This window comes from Pseudophryne corroboree, chromosome 2 (genome assembly GCF_028390025.1).
Source record: "Pseudophryne corroboree isolate aPseCor3 chromosome 2, aPseCor3.hap2, whole genome shotgun sequence".
NCBI classification, from domain to species: domain Eukaryota; kingdom Metazoa; phylum Chordata; class Amphibia; order Anura; family Myobatrachidae; genus Pseudophryne; species Pseudophryne corroboree.
The window spans coordinates 1024474319-1024494557 of NC_086445.1; the positions used below are offsets into that span (position 1 = coordinate 1024474319).

The window sequence follows — 20239 nt, forward strand, 5'->3', positions numbered from 1 at the left end:
AGAGCCCAAAAGGCATCACCAAATATTCATAATGCCCTGAGTGGGTATTAAAGGCAGTCTTCCATTCATCCCCCTCTCTTATTCGGATTAGATTGTACGCACCGCGTAGGTCAATCTTAGAAAAAATGGTGGCAGTACGAAGCTGGTCAAACAAGACCGAAATGAGAGGCAGTGGGTATGAGTTTTTAATCGTGATACGGTTCAATTCCCTGAAGTCGATGCAGGGTCGCAACGAACCGTCCTTTTTACCCACGAAGAAGAACCCCGACCCAACTGGAGACTGTGAAGGTCTGATAAATCCCTTAGCCAAGTTCTCCTGAATGTACTCTGCCATAGCCTGAGTCTCAGGACGTGACAGGGAGTACAACCTGCTCTTGGGAAGCTTAGCATTTGGCAACAAATCAATGGCACAGTCATAGGGGCGATGGGGAGGTAGTACCTCTGCAACTTTTTTGGAGAACACGTCCGCAAAATCTGCATAACACCCTGGCAATCCTGGCAAATTTAGCTGCGAGAGCCTGACTGGAAGGCTCAAGCAACTCCTGAAACAATCAGTACCCCAACTAAGAATCTCCCCAGAGACCCAGTCAAATTGAGGATTGTGGGCCCTTAACCAGGGTAACCCCAACACCAATGGGGCAAAAGTACAGACAGTCACATAAAAGGACAATTTTTCAGAGTGTGTGGCTCCAATAAACAAAGAAATCTGGCTAGTGCAAGAGGTAATTTTACCTTGGAATAATGGTTCCCCGTTTAACCCACAAATCTCAATTTCCGATGCCAAGGGTACTAAGGGAACAGAGTGTTTCAGGGCGAATTGGCGGTCCATAAAAACCCCGTCGGCCCCACTGTCCACAAAGGCCTCAGTCTTGACAGTTTGACCGAGGATCTTCAAGGTCACCGGAATGATAAAAGTCTTCTTGGGAAATTCTGACTTCTGGCCTGACAGGATATTTCCCATCACCCTCAGGCCCTGAAGTTTTCCGGCTTTTCTGGGCATGATACTACCACATGACCTTTATTCCCACAGTACAAACACAACCCCTGCTGTCTCCTCCGCGTCTTCTCACGCGAGGAGAGGCGGGTAGCCCCAATCTGCATAGGCTCCTCAGAAAATTCCTCAGAGTCTGAGGTTCCCTTGGGAAAGAAGGAAACCTCAGTCTCCCTTTCAAGCCTACGCTCTCTCAGCCGTCTATCCACCCGGATGGATAACTGCATGAGCTGATCCAAGCTATCAGGCAAGGGATATTGTACCAGTTGGTCCTTTATCTGGTTAGAAAGACCTCTTCGGTACTGGTGTCTCAGGGCTGGGTCATTCCACTGGGTATCATGGGCCAACCTCCGAAACTCCGTACAGTAAACCTCAACTGGCCTGCGCCCTTGCTTAAGGATCGAAATCTGAGCCTCGGCTGAGGCCGTCTTGTCAGGGTCATCATACAACATGCCCAGTGCCGTAAAAAAAGCATCAACACTTTTAAGCGACGGACAGTCAGGCTGCAACCCATATGCCCAGACCTGTGGGTCTCCTTGTAGCAAGGAAATCACTATGCCCACCCGCTGAATCTCCGACCCAGAAGACTGAGGCCTAAGCCGGAAGTATAGCTTGCAGCTCTCCTTGAAACAAAAGAACTGCGAGCGATCTCCAGAAAAACGATCCGGGAGATTTACTTTCGGCTCCTTAACCCCTGCAGGTGCTGCTGCTGCGGGAGCTCCGCCAGCAGCCTGGGAGGTGTGCATTTTAATGGACAAATCATTAAATTGTCGAGTCAGGACCTGCACCTGATCGACCACCTGTTGCAACGTATTTTGAGGGGTATGCTCCATATTCCCACAAAATTTCAACAGGAGTATTAGGCTGCTGAATATGTTATGCACACCAGTGCCAGCAGGAAAGTACTGGTGTTTGAACTGTTATGCAAAACAGATGGACTCACAGACAAACTGGGGGATATGACATAACGTACACAGAAGGTGATAGGGTAACAAAATACACACAAAGTGAACAGAGAAGCCCAGAGGCTAAGGAACTGGGTATCTCCCTTGTATTAGAACTGCTAAGATGGAAAAAGCAAGATGTTGTGTTTTAATACGTAGAGTACCCGAAATGCTGTTGCTAAGGGCAACAGCAAAACCCTAAAGGGTTACCAACGGGTGTGGCAGTAAACTCCTTGGTCAGAGATGGAATGATAGACACAAGGAGAATCTCCACAATCCAAATTCTCACTTGCAGTGCACAGGTTTTAGCTTACTGCCACTAAACTGACCCCTGACACCTAGCACAGTGAGACAGGATTAGACAGGCAAGTCTTAGAATACAGCCGCAAACTTGCTAAGTTCACAGGGTAGTAACAGAACCCCAGCAAGCTAAACGACTGACTCCAGTCTTACTGCTAGGTCTGGATTGGCAGAGTGTAATACCAAATTCCCAGGCCTATTTGCAGTAAGCAACAAACAAATACAAAGCTACACAGTACTGGCTAACGTTCATGAACTGACTAACCAACAAAGATTCAGCAGCATCTGCTTACCCTGAAAAGAGGCCTTATAAAGCAGGTGCTGTCCACGCCCCACTCAGACCTCACAGACTGAGCACAAAAACCAGCACCGGATCCCCTGCCGTGCACAGAGCCTATAACCACTGCACAGCAAAAGACCCGAACCGGAGTATCAGCTGCGCTCAGGTTACTCCACTAGCACTTGTCTCCCGGTTGCCATGACGACGTGGCAGCACAGGGCAGGAGACCCTAACAGGTGCGCAGCTCAAATTTAGGAGGGAGAGGGGAACGGGACTGCGGCGCTGGGCACTTCTGGCGTGCAGGGGCGCCCTGGACATGCGTGCTCCGCAGCTCCGCATCCCGATCCGTGCCTGGTGGCATATGTCTAAACTGTGCGATATTGGCAGCAATGAATCGGCGCAGGGGTTGGAAATGATTCGGTGCAGGGGGGGTTTCTGGGTACTCAGAAACCCCCCCTGCGTGTGCCACTGAGAGGAGAGGTAGAGTTGTGTGTCATCAGCATAGAGGTGGTATTGAAGGCCAAACGGGGTTAATGAGAGCATCTAGGGAAGAGGTGTACACGATTGCGGCACTTCAGTGGGGCCACACCCCCTACCGGTGATGCTATGATCCTAATTTCAGGCACACATCTGTGTCTCTCCTCTCAACTTTCTAAAGTTGGAGGTACAGTATACATCTGTATGCCGTGATGAGGCAAGCGGAGGATGGCTTTTCCCGGTGGTACCCAAGAGTGACAGCGTGGGTCCATTAGCGTTCCAGTCAATTTGCTCAAGAGCTGGACTGAGACCAGAATCGCTGCACAGGCTCAGGAGGAGGTTGTTAGTGAGTAACACCCATAGGCTGGCAGGGCTGGAGAGTCCAAATAAGGAGTGTGACTGTATTGCCTTCAGAAAGAAGCCGATCGGTCCAGCAGTGACGACCGGGCTGTGGAGCAGACAGCAGCATCCAGAGCACAGCTATAAGTGAAGGAGACTGAGGGTCGTTCAGGTGCGGCTGTTCCTCCTACCCCTGTTGCAATAATTTGCCGTATGCAATTGCGACTATATGCTAACCCGTGCAAAAGGACGCCCACCGCGATCGCATCAATTGCATATGGCGCTGCATGATTGTAGAAACATCGGTACCACTGTTGCACATCAGATCGCCACACAGAGCACGAGTGCCTCTAAAGATGCGCAGGCTGAGCTGCTCTACCGGAACGCACAGGACTTTCCAGTAGAAAGTGTGATCACAGCTGCTAATTTATGCATGCCCAGAAAATGCCGTCTGAATGGCCATGACACGTCTACAGTCACATGACCACTCCCTGAACCCACCGCCACATGCCGACTTCCTGTCACTCACTGTGAGACTAAAATCTTGCTGCAACCGCACTCGCAAATCCCTCACTGCACATGCGCAGTGTGAAAACGATCGGTCAATATGCGTACAACCGCCGATTTGCGTCCACACCTGAATGACCCACTGATTCTTTCAACGAGATTGACCAAGCCACCTGCATTTTACATACCCTCAAGTCAGCACCAACAGCAGTGCAGGTAGTGGAGGAGAGGACTGTTCATATTAAACAGGGCAGTAACTAGGGTGGTGCGATCAGTGCGGCTGCATAGAACATAAGATGCCACTGGGTGCAACAGCTGCTGCCTCTGTCTCTATTTCCAGAATGCCGGGCAGGCAGGTGTGGCACTAGTTTAAATTTGGCTCAGATCTCTAGCCAATAGGCATCTGGGGCTATTTGAACGGCATGTGGACCGCCAGCCAATCAGCAGCAGCTACAGCAAGCCAATCATGGCTCGCTGTGTCTTAATTCTGCCTGCTTTATGTTAGACGCCAATGAGCGGAGCAGAGTTCAGTAACTGTTAGTGAAGACTGAAAAGCCAAAGGTGGCTGTGGAAGAAGGGGGCACCGCTGGTCAGGATGGCCGGCTGCAGAAGAAACAAGATGAGGACAGAAGAGTGCTGACAGTGGTGGGAAGCAAAGAGCTAAATGAAGCAGTTCACTGCAGCCTCGGCCACCAGTAATTGACCCCCCATGTGCTGAGAATTAGGCCCGTGGGTGCAATCAGGCCTCATGCCCGTGGAGCAGGTTAGGTGGGCAGAGGGCTCGTACCACAAGTACAAGTGATTTGGGTAATTAGGCCCAGGTCACTTTGTGCCCTATGGTTAGGGGCAATACTACTATGGGCATAATGTGTAAGGGGAACTGCTACTGTGTGGGCATAATGTGTATAAGGGGCTCTATTGTGGCATAGTGTGTATAAGGGGCACTACTGTGCTGTGTAACATGAATAACAGATACTACTGTGCTGCGTAATGGGAATAACGGGCACTATTGTGAGGTGTATTGTGAATAACAGATGGCACGGTGTGGAATAATAGGAATAATGGACACTACTGCACTGTGTAATGGGAATAACAGACGCTATGGTGCGGCATAATGTGAACTAGTACTTTTGACCGCCCATTTCCCCTTTTTTTTTTTTTTTTTTTAAGGAGTGCTTTAGGTGCACCATCCCTCATTATGTTGGGCACCTATGCTCTTACTGGCACAGGGAACCAAAATGTCTAGTTACGGCTGACACTGTTTTACCAGCCGTTAGTTCAGGCGATTGCCTGAGTAAAGCCCCATGCACACCAGATGAGAAAGTTTAAGATATCGCTCAGAAGGGCCGATCTGAGCGATATCTTTTACTATCTCGTCTAGTGTGTACACCCAATATCGTTAACGATGCGCGCTCACATCGGCTAGTGTGTACCTGGCTTAACTTTCCCATTCATCATAAATTGTGAACCCAAGAAACTAGATAAAGACTTCTAATATAGGGAGTCATTCCGAGTTGATCGCTTGCTAGCAACTTTTTGCAGCGCTGCGATCTGGTTAAAACTCTGCAAAAAACTGCGCATACGTATGTACCGCAATGCGCAGGCACTTCGTACGGGTACAAAGAGGATCGGTGCTGGGCGATGGATTTAACGAAGAATCCATTCAAACAGCCGATCGCAAGGTGATTGACAGGAAGAATTTTATGGGTGTCAACGGACCGTTTTCTGGGAGTGTTTGCAAAAACACAGGCGTGTCCAAGCGTTTGTAGGGCGGAAATACACTACCCCATAGGTGGCGACTATCTGATCGCAGCGCTGCAAAAAGTTGCTAGCGAGCGATCAACTCGGAATGACCCCCAATAGGTAGATTACAGCAGTAATATCAAACACTGCACAGACTGTTCCTTTAAGGAGAGCAGCTTAAATTAGGGAGGCTAGGAGAACAGCAGGTAAGGGAAGGGAAGGAGGCTAGGAGAACAGCAGGGAAGGGAAGGAGGCTAGGAGAACAGCAGGTAAGGGAAGGGAAGGAGGCTAGGAGAACAGCAGGTAAGGGAAGGGAAGGAGGCAAGGAGAACAGCAGGTAAGGGAAGGGAAGGAGGCAAGGAGAACAGCAGGTAAGGGAAGGGAAGGAGGCAAGGAGAACAGCAGGTAAGGGAAGGGAAGGAGGCTAGGAGAACACCAGGTAAGGGAAGGCAGAGCCGGCCCTAGCCAATTTGATGCCCTAGGCAAAATTTTGTCTGGTGCCCCCTAGCTCCGCCGCTAGTTCTGCATCTGTACCTGCAACGCTCAGGTAGTGGGGCCCACCGGGGGGTTACCCTGTGGGCCAGTTCAACTCTGCACAATGCCACACAGTAATTACCATAATACATATAATTCCACACAGTAAAGGAACCTTACACATATGCCCCACATTAGTAATGCCCATAATACACATAATGCCACACAGTAATGCACCTTACACATATGCCCCACATTAGTAATGCCCATAATACACATATACTGCCACACTTGCTGGTTATACAAAAAGACCAGTATCAAACATGTAGAAACTGTCCATTCTCTTCACTATTTAGTGTGTTTGCTGGTGTCTGTTACTGCATGCCCTTTACTTTATACTGTGGGAGCTAAATGCTCTGCCCTCCAGTCTGATGTGTCCGAAAGTCACGCTGCACTGATGTTTCATATAGAAAAGCACAATGCAACTTACTGACCACGTTACAGTGCTGGGTGGCAGGAGAATTTTACGGCATGGACTGACTAGGAAATAAAGTGTGGGGAGAACATTGCCCATGTTATGTCCCTGCAGACACCTGGGAATTGCACAGGGATAAGGGACACATGATAACAGGGTCCCCCTCCCCCATGTGCACAAGCAGTATAGGTGATGTCAGGTTTCTGTGAAGCAGTCTTCCAAAATACACATGTGTTATAAAAGCCATCCAGTAATAACCTTATATAGTCAGTGAAAATGTCACAGGTCCAGGAATTGCATTTACTTGGCTTCTGCTGTCTGTCTGAGGTCTCACAAGTCAGGGGCATTCAAGCATGTCGGAGGAAGTTTAAGGCACAGTGTGCATTTTTTTTTACAAATGTAAACAGCAGTGTATACAAGTACTGATTGAATACATTTGGAAAGTAACAGTTAGTTTGCGGACTGTCCCTCTCAGCATGAGATGCTGCAGGGACATGCTTGGATGCCCCTAGACATGCTTGGATGCCCTAGGCAAATGCCTAGCCTGCCTATAGCTAAGGCCGGCTCTGAGGTAAGGGAAGGAGGCTAGGAGAACAGCAGGTAAGGGAAGGAGGCTAGGAGAACAGCAGGTAAGGGAAGGAGGCTAGGAGAACAGCAGGTAAGGGAAGGAGGCTAGGAGAACAGCAGGTAAGGGAAGGAGGCTAGGAGAACAGCAGGTAAGGGAAGGAGGCTAGGAGAACAGCAGGTAAGGGAAGGAGGCTAGGAGAACAGCAGGTAAGGGGAGGAGGCTAGGAGAACAGCAGGTAAGGGGAAGGAGGCTAGGAGAACAGCAGGTAAGGGGAAGAAGGCTAGGAGAACAGCAGGTAAGGGAAGGAGGCTAGGAGAACAGCAGGTAAGGGAAGGAGGCTAGGAGAACAGCAGGTAAGGGAAGGAGGCTAGGAGAACAGCAGGATGAACTCTGACAACTGGGAACTAGCTACAGTATGAAACCAAGTTGATCCTACAGTACACAAAAGTTACTCACAGTTTATTGCTACTTGATGCCTCAACGCTCTGAATTTGTAGCCACACAGTTTCTACACTGAAACCAGTGACGTGCGGTGAGGTCAGTGGCTGGGGAGGTACTGCCTAGTATCAGTCAGATTTACATACACATATTATATGGGTCATGTGGGCATTATACAAAGGTGCAGCAATACATATACATAGAGAACTAAAATGTTTTTAAAACCCCCTATACTGCACCAGTGCCATAACTAAACATTTTAGCGCTATGTGCAAGAAACAGCATCGGCGCTCCACCACCACCGTAAACAAAACACGGCCAGTGCTCGGCGCAGGCCAAAAATATAGGGGCGTGGCTTCATGGGGAAGGGGTGTGACCACAACATAATACCAATTCATATTATGCCACAGTGGCAAACACCGGATTTCTAGAGGGGGTTTCCAAATACAATCCACAATCTCCCACTCTGTGGAACATTGGAGCAAGGGCGGGAGTCTGGGGGAGCAGCAGAAGAACCTAGTAATGACCCTGGACATTAATGTAAACATTGGTTTTTATACACTGGAAACTAAGGAATACAGTATTAATATTTAACATTATAGATGATCTATAGTATAGGCTGTATCAAACATATTTAAATAAGATAAGTGGTCAGGAAAAAGGTTAAACATACCATAATACACAAACATAATAGAACCAGTCCTGCACTTTCTAAGCACACATTCTCCCACCTCATAGTAAGGCTCCTGTCTCTTCTTCCTGGTAGCTACTCTCTGGTCCAGTGCACTGATTGAGGATTCAGATCCACACACACAGCAAACTTGGTAACCCCAGCCCCTCCCCCCCCCTTTACCTAAGTGCCACACAGCAGCGCTACTTACACACATTACGGCAGGCAGAGTCGCCCCCTTTTCACACATTACGGGGGGGGGGGGGGGGAGGGGAGGGAGGGAGAGTGTGAGTGTCTTACCTGTGCAGGGCTTGGTATGAAAGAACTACTATCAAAATCCCGACATGGTCAAAATACCAACATTTAAAATGTCAACTGATCAAAAAGTCGCTGCGCTCGGCATACTATTATATTCCCCCTCCAGGACCACAGGTATTGTAAAGTATGAACATGTCGGTTTCAATGAAAAAAAAAAACAAAAAAAAAAACCACACACATGAAAAACTCATGTCGACATTTTAAATGCCGGTATTTTTACCTTGTTGGTATTTTAAATGTTGGTATTTTGATCTTGTCGGTATTTTAAATGTTGGTATTTTGACCTTGTCGGTATTTTAAATGTCGGTATTTTCTCATATTGAAACAGTAACACTTGACAGCAGTCACAGTCATTCAGGAAGGATATTTTCACACTAGAAAAGCTTCAGCACCACTATAAGACTGGGTACACAATGAACAAAAAGAAAGTGTTGGGCCAGACATCACAAATGGGAGAGCATTTCAATTTGCCCAACCCAGCTGTAATGTCAGCGTCAGCAATCCCTGCAGCCAGTATACGGGGATCGGCGGGTCAGCCGTACAAGTATGTAGATGCACGGATATATCGGCTACAGCTGTTCTGCAGGGTGGATCGAATATGTCTGTGACCACCGTCATTCACACACAGCTGGTGCACAAACCCACCAATCTGCTACAGATGTACAGTATTGTTTGTGGCTTGAACAAATTATATACTTTATCTTTCAAGTGCGTACCCAGTATATGTCCAAGATTAGCTCCAATTGTAACCGTCCACCAGATTATTATTCAGGAGTCGCTACAAATTAGGGATGGCCAATGATGGCGAAACGGTGAGTGGCCATCAATGGTCACAAATTATGCTACGGGAGACCATTGATTGATTAATTCATCGATGGTCTTCCCTGTTATTTCAGTGAATGAACCGCGATGTCAATCACAGCCCTGGGGCATCACTGGTGTCAGGGACGAGCTATGCTCAGAGTCCCGGCACCTTGCAAAAAAATTAAAATTTACGTTTATGCTGTGCCATCAATGGAGGAAGTCATCTGGTTCTCTCCCGTCAATGGCAAAAGCATTCGACATTGGCCACAAGCCATCGATGATTAGGAATTATCGGTGGTCAATGCCCATACCTGCTACAAATAGAAAGAAGAGAAAGTTGTGCACAAACGAGATTACTACCCAGGTTAAAACTCTAAAGAAACTAGGGGGGAGATTCAAATGTTTGAGAAGTCAGTTGGGCGTCTGTTATTTCCTATCTAATAGACAGGAAAAAAAAAGAGACACTCAACTGACTTTTTAAACATTTGAATTCCCCCCATAATTTATTGGTTCTTTTATACTGCAGTATAAAGTATAGATAGAAAGAAAAGATCGTATTATTTATTCTTGTGATGTTACTTGTAGATATTTATTAAGTAAATGGTATTGGGTTTTAGAGCTCTAAATAAATTTGAGCAAGTAACTTAAACAGTCTTGACCAGTCTTGTAGAACTGCAATATTTCAGCTATGTACTAAACAAACATATGGTAACAAGTTGTTTAAATATGCAATTACCTGTTTTACAGGAAAGAGATCCAGAGGAAACACCTGCTCAACAGGGATGGACATCGACTATCGATGATTTGAAATCGATGGTCTATTACCGATGTTGAATATTATGGTCATTGGGTTGACTCAACTTAGGTTGACACTCATTAGGTCGACAGTGCACTAGGTCGACATGAGGTTTGTGGTGCATTTTCTCCGTAAAGTGACGGGGAACCCAAACTAGTGCACCGTGTTCGCTCGCTGTGCTTTAGGTAAGATTACCGTTCCAATCGTAGTCCACGTGGATTGTTAAGTATGAAAAAAATCAAAACAATTAAAAATAAAGTGAAAAACTCATGTCGACCCTTTGACCTGTCGACTTAATGAGTGTCAACAACCATAAGCCGACTACTTTTACCATTGATGGGGGAGAACCATTGACTGTTCAGTGCTATCAAATTTATTTTTTCTTCTTCAAAGTGTCGGGGCACGGAGCTTAGCCCCACCCCCTGACACCTGCAAAGCCACGCCCCCGGGCTTTTACAATGAGGCAGGGACAACCATCAATGTGTAAAACCATCTATGGTTTCCTTACAGATGGTTTTACACCATCGAGGTTATCCATCAATACTACCATCGACGAATAACCCACCGATGGCCATCCTTACTGCTCAAGTGTTCTCGAAAACTAAAGACAAAATTAGTTTTGTTCAGTATGTGTGAACTATGCTATGAATACAAAGGTCAGGTTAGGCACTTAATTGGGAAGCAGGGACATAAACAGAGCCAGTGGCGGGCAAGCAGGGCAACTGCCCGGGGCGCTGTGGTCTGAGGGCACAGCCGCAGTCACCCCGCTACCAGCCTATGTCCTGTCCACAGTCACAGCCTCTGCTGTCCGAGAGCAGGAGGAGGATGGCTGAGAGATCTCCCTATGGCCCTGCCCCTTCCATCTGAAATGCACTTGTAATACCCTCTGCAAAAAGAGTATTACAATACATGTCCCCACTGCAGAAGGTCAGTGGCCATTTTCTTGTATATCAGTCCAGCAGCTATATGTTCCCTGCCCATAAAGTTAGAAGCGGCAGCCATTTTTCATTGGTCTGAGCTCTGCTTTCCCACAAGGAAGCAAGAGCAGTGAACATCAGTTGCCGTGTCTGGCTAATAATAATAATAATAATAATATTCTTCTATAGGCTGAGCAGGCTCTGGTGTCTTGTTATAGTAAAGCCGGGGCAGACTTTGGTGCTGTATTATTATTGTGCAGATGGGTTATACTGTAGTGTCCTATTACTATTATACAGGTGACACAGATGTTACGGATACTATAATACAGGGGGTGCAGACTCCATTGTTACTATAATACATGTGGCTATCCCCCAATCAGCAGTGTTAGCGCGCTGGCTCAGAAAGTAATGCTGGCCCGCTGCGGTGTTGGTTTTCAATTTATTTGAATTGAATGAGTAAATATAGTTAAATACAGCCACTTCCATAGCCGTTCTACTGTGGTGTAACGTGTATAAGGGGCTCCACTGTGTGTCATAAAGTGTATAAGGGACACTACTGTATGGTACAATGTGAATAACGGACACTGTTTGGTGTAATGTGAATTGGTACTATTCTGTGGCCACGCCCCTTCCCTATGCCCCTACATTTCTGATGCCCACATTCATTGCACATGGTGGTCCCTATTTTAAATATGGGGGAGAAGGGAGGTGTGGGTCGCTAAAGGAAACTTTTGCCCTGAGCACCTCAAGGTCTTGAACCGGCTCTGAAACAGACATCAGGGTAAAGCACGCATACTCCTATTTAATAGAAACCTTTCCGGCATAGAGAGGGGGCATAGGAGAACTTGTCTCTCCGGCCAGGGTAGAAACTTGAGAAGGCAGATAGAAGAGGAGGGAGTCACATCTCAACACATAGAACCTGTGAAACTATCCATACCTTTAGGGCAGTAGCTCTCTACACCAGGCCCAGCGACAGGGGGGTAGAAAGGGTACCCCCGTCCCGGGCCCTGAGGGGCCCCGTGGCTCACAGGTACAAAACGGAGTGGCGCGATGCCAGCTACAAGTGGGCAAAATAAGAACAAATGAGTTTACAGGGCCCCCTATTGAATAGGGGGTGGGGCGGGTTGAGTACCACCACCTCTCTATGGCCATTTTAAGCACTGGGCCTAGGAATGGGACTCTCTGGCATCACACACCGCCTTCTTCCGTCACCCTCTCATCCACTGCCTGTTACCTCTCCCTGGCATCACACACACACACACACACACACACAGCCTTCTCCCCGTCACCCTCTCATCCTCTGCCTATCACCTCTTCCTGGCATCACACACGGCCTTCTCCATGACACCCTCTCATCACTATCTCCCTGTCATCCTCTGACTCTCTCCATTGCCTCTCCCGGTCACTTTCTTACCTTTCCCTGGTGTCACACACTGCCTCTCCCCATGATCCTCTCATCCTCTGCCTGTCACCTCTCCTTGGCATCACACAATGCCTCTCCCCATCACCCTCATTCTCTGCCTGTCACCCACTTTTTATCCCTGCTATCAACATCTCCCAGTCACCCTCTCACCACCTCCTTGTCGCCCACTATTTCTCCCCGTCACCCAAGCCTTATCCACTGCCTGTCATCACCATTTCCCTGTTACCCTCTGCCTCTCCCTTTCAAACTCTGCCAGTCACCCTTTGTTTCTCCTTTTCACCCACTCCCCATCACCTTCTGCCGTGTTGCATATCATGAACCATGGGTAGGTACAGGAGGAAGGAGGGGGGTCCCAAAGCATATTTTTGCAGCTGGGCCCACTAATCACAAGTTCTGCCACTGACTTCTGCACATGGTGGATGGGATCCCTGAGGTGTCAGTTTGTGGTTAAATAAATCTCTCCCATCAGTATGTCCCAATCTGCACTTTATTTTGGGAAGAAAATCAGAGCTGTGGAAACCATGGAAGTGAAGACCAGCGACTATCATTATTGCACACCCTTATTTATGTAAAGAGTTTTCAGCCATAAACTCTGCAGACAGTCTACGTTTATTGCCTCTGATAGAGACACAAAGGGCCTAATTCAGACCTGGACGCTACCGCGGTCACTCGTAGCCACGGCATCCCGGTGGTCTGCGTACAGCCATCAGCCGTTGTGCGCATGCGTGACCTTACACATTGCGATTGACAGCGTCGGCCATCGGAGGAGGGGTGGGGGGACAATTTTCAGAGTGGCTGTGTGTGACGTCACACGCAGCCGCTCCCCCAAAAAATGGCCACTGACCACCTTGCGCTGCCAGGAGTCAACCGCAGCTCCTATGGGTCCACAACCTAATTTGCGGGGTCATCGGGAGGCGGGCTCACACATACTGGTCGGCCTTACACTCTGCAGCAATCTGCGTTCATCTCTGAATAACCCGCAAAGTGACTTCCTGATAACTTGCCATATTTATAGAAGCATTCTGGAACTCTGCCCCAGCAGCTGAGGCCATCTGAAGGGGGTATCAGCCAATGGTAGCTTATCGACCACCATAGCGCATATTTTACCAGAAAAGGATCCTCCGAATTACTCGGTCGTCTGCTCCTGATGCATGCGCATGGTCCAAACGACGGTAGCAGTCCCTTTGCTCCCATCCCGTCAGCAGGACAAAGCTTTTTTGAAATCTAGGGCCTGGTGCCCCAACTTAAACAATGCACGCAGACATTCCATGCTTGCATTGGGAGTTTGAGTGAAATTGTAATACCACAACTACATTTTATATGTGGTTGTTTGTAAAATGCCATACAGTAGGAGCTGCAACAAGAAACCAGGAAAGGGGTCCGACAAGTGAGGAATGCAAGACGCAAGTTTTAACCTGTAAGCAGCAGTTTCATGCAACAGTGTGGCCAGAAAAACATAGGGACATACAGTACAAGTGTACTTGAGTTATATTTACTACACAACTCACACATTATAGCAGATACAGGGGTCTATTCATGAAGTGGAGAAGTTGCCCATGGCAATCAATCAGCATGGGGCATAGCCAGAACTTTGTGGGCCTCATAAAGCAGCATATTGAAGGCTTCTAGAGACACCTCTTTGGAGCAGTTGCTTATTTTATACCCATAATAGTGCCCTACAGGAGTTCATTTTCTAAACCATAGTTGTGTCCTAGTTTATTTTATAAACCATAGTAGTGCCATAAAGTAATTCATATCAAGTCACGCTGTAGGGCTGCCAGTACACGTTATGCAACACAGTACCCCCAATTCGATTACATACAGGAGTTCCCAGTTCATAATATGCCACATTACAGTGCTTCCTCTTCATATAGTGCCACATTATAGCACCCCGCTTTATATTATGTAACATAATGCCCTCCAGTTCATTTTATCCCACAATACAATGAGCAGGTCCAGGGGTATACCTAGATATATTGCAGGCCCTAAAGCAAAAAAGTTTGTAAGGTCACCTATGTACCACTCAATGGTGAAAAATGGATACAAGACATGTAACTTTGCAGGGAAGGTGGCCCCTCTCAGCTCTGGCCCCATAACAGCTGCTCTCCCTGCACCTATGGTAGCTACGCCCTGTATATAAAACACATGTAACAGGGAAGGTGGCCCCTCTCAGCTCTGGGCCCCATAGCAGCTGCACTCCCTGCACCTATGGTAGCTACACCCTGTATATAACACATGACAGGGAAGGTGGCCCCTCTCAGCTCTGGGCCCCATAGCCGATGCACTGCCTGCACCTATGGTAGCTACACCCTGTATATAACACATGTAACCAGTGGCGTAAGTTCGCCCCAGTCGCCCGGAGGCATGATAAAATGTTGGTGCCCCACCCATATAGGGATAGAAAATAAATAAAATTTATATTATATTATATATTATATTATATTTTTATATATATATATATATATATATATATATATATATATATATATATATATATATATATATATATATATATATATATATATATATACACACACACACACATACACATACATCCATATACATACATCCATACATACATACACACAATATGTAGATATCTGGTACACAGGGTGAACAGTAGCAGCGTACTCAGGTACCTTTCACAATAGTATAGATACACACACACACACACACACACACACACACACACACACACACACACCTTTTTCACACACACACCTTTTTCACTAACTGACACGCCTCTTTCATTTACACACACGCCCTTTTCACTTACACGCACACGTCACATTCACACAATTACAAACATGCCTCTTTCACTTACACACAATTACACACGCCACTTTTACGTACACACACGCCTCTTTCACTTAGACACACAATTACACACATGCCACTTTTACTTACACACAATCACACACACACACGCCTCTCACTTAAACACACAACTTTCTTTTAAAAAACAGACATACACACCTCACTTAAAAATATTCATACACACACACAATGCAGCAGCTTGAGGTAGGTGGTGCCAGTGCCTACCTGTTGCTAACCCCACCATGGAGGAAGAGAGCTTCAGCCAGACAGCTCAAAGTCCTGTGATCAGCTGTGCGCTGGAGCTCCCCCTAGCTGCAGTCAGCTGTCAACTGAGCTGTCTGTGCATACCAGGAGGTATGCACAGCTCCTCCGTCTGGATTGTCGGGCAGTGGGAGGCAATGGAGAAGTGCCCCCTGCAGGTCAGGAGCCCGGCGGCAGCAGACTCCATTGCATCCCACAGTTCCGCCACTGCATGTAACTGTGACAGGGAAGGTGGGCCCCTCTCAGCTCTGGGCCCATATCAGCTGCACTCCTTGCACCTATGGTAGCTACACCCCTGCAATCAGCTTTGAATGAAGCCTTTATCAAGTACATTGTATAAAATGTAAGGGAGATACTTCCCTGGTGTAGTCTCCGCTTTTTTCACTGCTTCATGAATAGTCACAAACACTGGCAGGAACTACTAATACCTGCAGGCCAGAAAGACTCTGCTTATACTGACAGTGCCTGAGTGATCACTAGAGGTTACACAGGGACCTATCAGCTCACCAGAACTAGTGGAGAGTTCCCACCACTCACACATGAAAATCCGGAGCACCAATTATGTTATGTTTATAGCGCCACCAATTTACGTAGTGCGGTACACATACTGCCGATGGAGGCTGCAGATTTTCCAGGCAGTCCCCAGCACCCGTGGAAGAGTGGCCGAATCTCCCGCATCCAGTCTTCTTCCTAGTGAAGCGGGCAGGTGGAGGAGATTATACCTGGGATTTGCGCTCCGTAGAGGGGGAGCAGGGCTAATTTATGCAAATTTGCATCACTTAGCTCCACCCCCTCCATGCGAATCGCGCCCTGCCCCCAAAAGTGTCCTGCAGCGTGTCCTCTCCAGGCTTCACCCAGAGGGGAGATCATAAAAGTCGGTAAATATGGCTGTGCAGGAAATGTATTTAAATTCGTAGCAGGCGCTACCCATTTGGTGCTTACAGTCTACGTTCTCCGACATACAAGAGTAGACACACGGGTTAATTTTTTTACCGAAGCCAGTTAGCCTACCAGTCTGTTTATGAAGTGTCTGAGGAAGACCAGGAACCCCAAAGTAGTGACAACGTAACTGGTAGGAGTTTATTTGTTTGAAAGGAGGTGGTGGGGGAGAAGAGAAAAGAGGAAAAAAAAAAAAAAAGAGAAGAGAAAGAAAAGACTCTATAAGCTCCATTAGGGAGGGGACTAAATGAAAAGCACTACAAAATATAAGTGTAATAAGTACTACAGAACACAAACCACAAGTAATGAACAGGGAATAGGTCAGGTTGTCACCTTCAGGCAACATTCACTAGCTTGTGCTCAACCCATGCAGCTTTTCTTACATACTGTATATTGCTTTATTGTACTTTCTAGCCAGATCTTTATTTCAGCATAGATATTCACATTTATTGTGCTGTGGTATGAATACAATGGGTTTAGTGTGAAATCCCGGCAGTCAAAATCCCGACAAGGTCAAAATCCCGACATATAAAATGGCGATAGGTCAAAAAGTCAATGCAAGTTTTGACGTAGTTTTTGAGTGTATGCCGACATAGGTCAACATGGACACCGTATAAGTGTACCACGTTTCCCTTGCATGGCTCGCCATGGTTCAGGCACATTATTATATTCCCCTACCAGGTCCACTGGGATGGTAAAGTATGAACAAGTCTGTTTCAATGGAAAAAAATAAAATAAAATTAAACTCATGTCAACTTTTTGTCCTGTCGACATTTTAAATGTCGGTATTTTGACCTTGTCTGTATTTTAAACAGTCGGTAAATGGTTGTCGGGATTTTGATTGTAGGTAAACTGACACATCCCGAAATCAGTAAGTGGCTTTCTAGTTACAACAGTATCCCAGAGTGATTCTGCCTGATAATATAAATGCAATGGAAGACACAGCAAGATACAGTAAGGGCTTTAATAAGTGATGCAGTATTGCATATAGAAGCCACAGAGTTATCCCTGAGATCATGGGTGCGATTACCATCATGGCCCTAACTGTGTGGAGTTTGTATATTCTCCCCATACATGCGTGGGTTTCCTCACATAATCCAAAAAAATACTGGCATAGTAGGTAAATTGACTCCCAACAAAATTAACCCTAGTGTGTGCATGGGTAGCCGGACTCCAGGTCGACACCCCTTAGGTCAACATCTAAAATATGTCGACATGGAAAAAGTTAGACATGCGTTTTTCATTTTTTCTTCACTTTTTCATACTTTACGATCCACGTGGACTACAATTGGGAATGGTAACCTTTCCCGAAGTTTGCTCGCCATGCGAGTGGACATGGTGCACTAATTGGGGTTCCCAGTCACATTACGAAGAAAACACCCCCCAAAAAAAAAAAAAAAACCATAAAAACCTCATGTCAAACTTTTTGTCCATGTTGACCTATTTCAGGTGTCTGCCTACCGGGTGTCGACCCCGAGTCCCAGACCCGTGTGCATGTGGTAGGGAATATAGAGTTTAGTCTCCACTGGGGCAGGGACTGGTGTGAATGGGCAAATATTCTCTGTAAAGCGCTGCGGAATATGTGCGCGCTGTATAAGTAACTGGTAATAAATAAATAAATAAATAAATTAAAAAAAACACACCTTAGTAAATATACTCCATAAAGTGTTGCAGAATATTTTGTTTAATATACTATTTTATATACAGACATACATATTCATACACACACATACATCACTCTGGGACATTTGTGTTTATGGATGTAAATGTGTATATTGCTCAAGGAAAAACAATTAAAGCGTCAGAATCCGGTTTTTCAGGTTCTGCAGAAAGTCCCTCCCCTTCTGCTGTACCCTGGGGTCAGGATTCTTGTGAGTCACCTGAGGTGTAGCGGAGGAGGTATCGGGCATTCTCATAGTAACTGTCAGGCTACTTGTGCTTTGAAAGGCAAAACGTCACTGGCAGTCACTAATTAGCGCTGCATTACCATGTATGCATATCAGATTAGCAATCAATAAATATTTTTTCTAAAACACTCACAAAAACAAACAAACTTGGCGACGCACATAAACGTGGTTGTGTTGTTAGGGCTATTACACACGGATGGCTTTTTGCCGTGCCCGTGCTGCTGAGACACATGCAGAGCAATGTGTCAATTCACATGGCACGGCTGCCGGAAATATCCACTGAAGGGTCCAGCAGAGCCGGCCCTAGCCAATATGATGCCCTAGGCAAGATTTTGGCTGGTGCCCCCTAGCACCACCGCTGGTTCTGCCTCTGACCTTGCACCTCTTTCCCAGCACCATCACCCCTCATCCATAGCAGTCCTCATTTTGGGGTTTGTACCCCCTATATTTTAAATAGGAACAGTTCGCACATTTGGTGCATAGCCCAAAAAGGGGTGTGTTTTTGCTAGCAAGGGGCATGGCCACACAATAGTAACCCCAATTCCAATTACACCACACAGTACTGCAACTTTATTCACATTTGATCATGCGATAGTGTCCAGAATTAATATTACATCCCACAGTAGTATCACTTTACCTTATAAACGTTACTCCTCACAGTAGAGCCCCTTATTCACATTACATCACACTGAATTGCTCCTTATTCACATTACACCATACCCTATTGCTCTTTATTCACATCAGACGACACAGTAGTGCTCTTTCTATACGCAATGCCACATAGTAGAGCACCTTATACACATAATGCCACACAGTAATGCCCCTTACACATATGAGACACATTATTAATGTCCTTATAAACATAATGCGCCTTACACATTAAGACAACTTTTATTAATGCCCTTTTACACATAATGTCCCCTACACATATGCTGCACATTCATAATGCCCTTATACACATGACACACATAGTGCCCCCTACACATATGTTGCACAATATTAATGCATTTTTACATGACACACATAATGCTCCTTACACATATTCTGAACACTACTGCACAACCAACCCACTCACATGCACACAGCACTCACACTGCCACTAACACTGTGACCTCTGCCTATGCTTGAATACAGATGTGTCCTCATAAATCTTGCCTCAATGCTAACGTCGGGCACATTTTTTGTTATGAAAATGCATCTTATTTGCATTGCTGTGTGGCTAGGATGCACAAGCAGCTTCTGCTGATTAAACTGATATGCAGCATGCCTATATACTGTGTGACTGTGGCTGTATCTGCATATGAAATGATACAAGGAGAATATAGGCATGCCGCATATCATTTTAATCAGCAGAAGCTGCTGATGCCCCTAGGCATATCAAATGCCCTAGGCAATTGCCTAGTTTGCCTATGGCCGGCTCTGGGGTCCGGCTGCCGCGCCGTCCTTACAGGCAGGGAGTTACATGTGTGAATGGGCGCTTTCACCCACACACAATAGGTTTTTGTGCCGTGCTGCTGCTGCGGCACGTGCACACAGCCTTATACACGGCACAAAACCGTTGTGTGTGTAAGGCACGAACGGTTGGCAAAAAGCCAGACAACATTTGTCAGGCTTATTGCCATCCGGGGAAAACGGAGAGTGAAACAACCCTTACACTCCACTTTTACAGCAGTTACTATTCCCAATCGTAGTCCACGTGGATGGTAAAGTATGAAAAAAAAGAGTTAAAAATCTAATAAAAAAAAAAAAAATCCATGTTGACCTTTTTCATGTGTCGACCATTTGTCCATGTAAATGTCGACCAATAGTGGTCAACCTTAACACTGTCGAACGTTCTGAATGGATGCTGTT

At 46.4% G+C, this 20239-nt stretch overlaps 1 protein-coding gene across 3 annotated transcripts in view; it reads right to left on the bottom strand.

Moving 5' to 3' along the window:
- GPA33 (glycoprotein A33) overlaps positions 1 to 20239 on the bottom strand; it is a 99423-nt gene that overhangs the window by 50051 nt on the left and 29133 nt on the right. The window contains exon 1 of one of the 3 annotated variants that reach the window (XM_063956737.1): positions 15507 to 15563. The exons of the other annotated variants lie outside the window; for them this stretch is intronic. Coding sequence (XP_063812807.1) covers positions 15507 to 15525 — 19 coding nt within the window. The 5' untranslated portion in view covers positions 15526 to 15563. Of the gene's footprint in view, positions 1 to 15506; positions 15564 to 20239 lie in introns of those variants that run through there. 3 annotated transcript variants of the gene reach the window in all.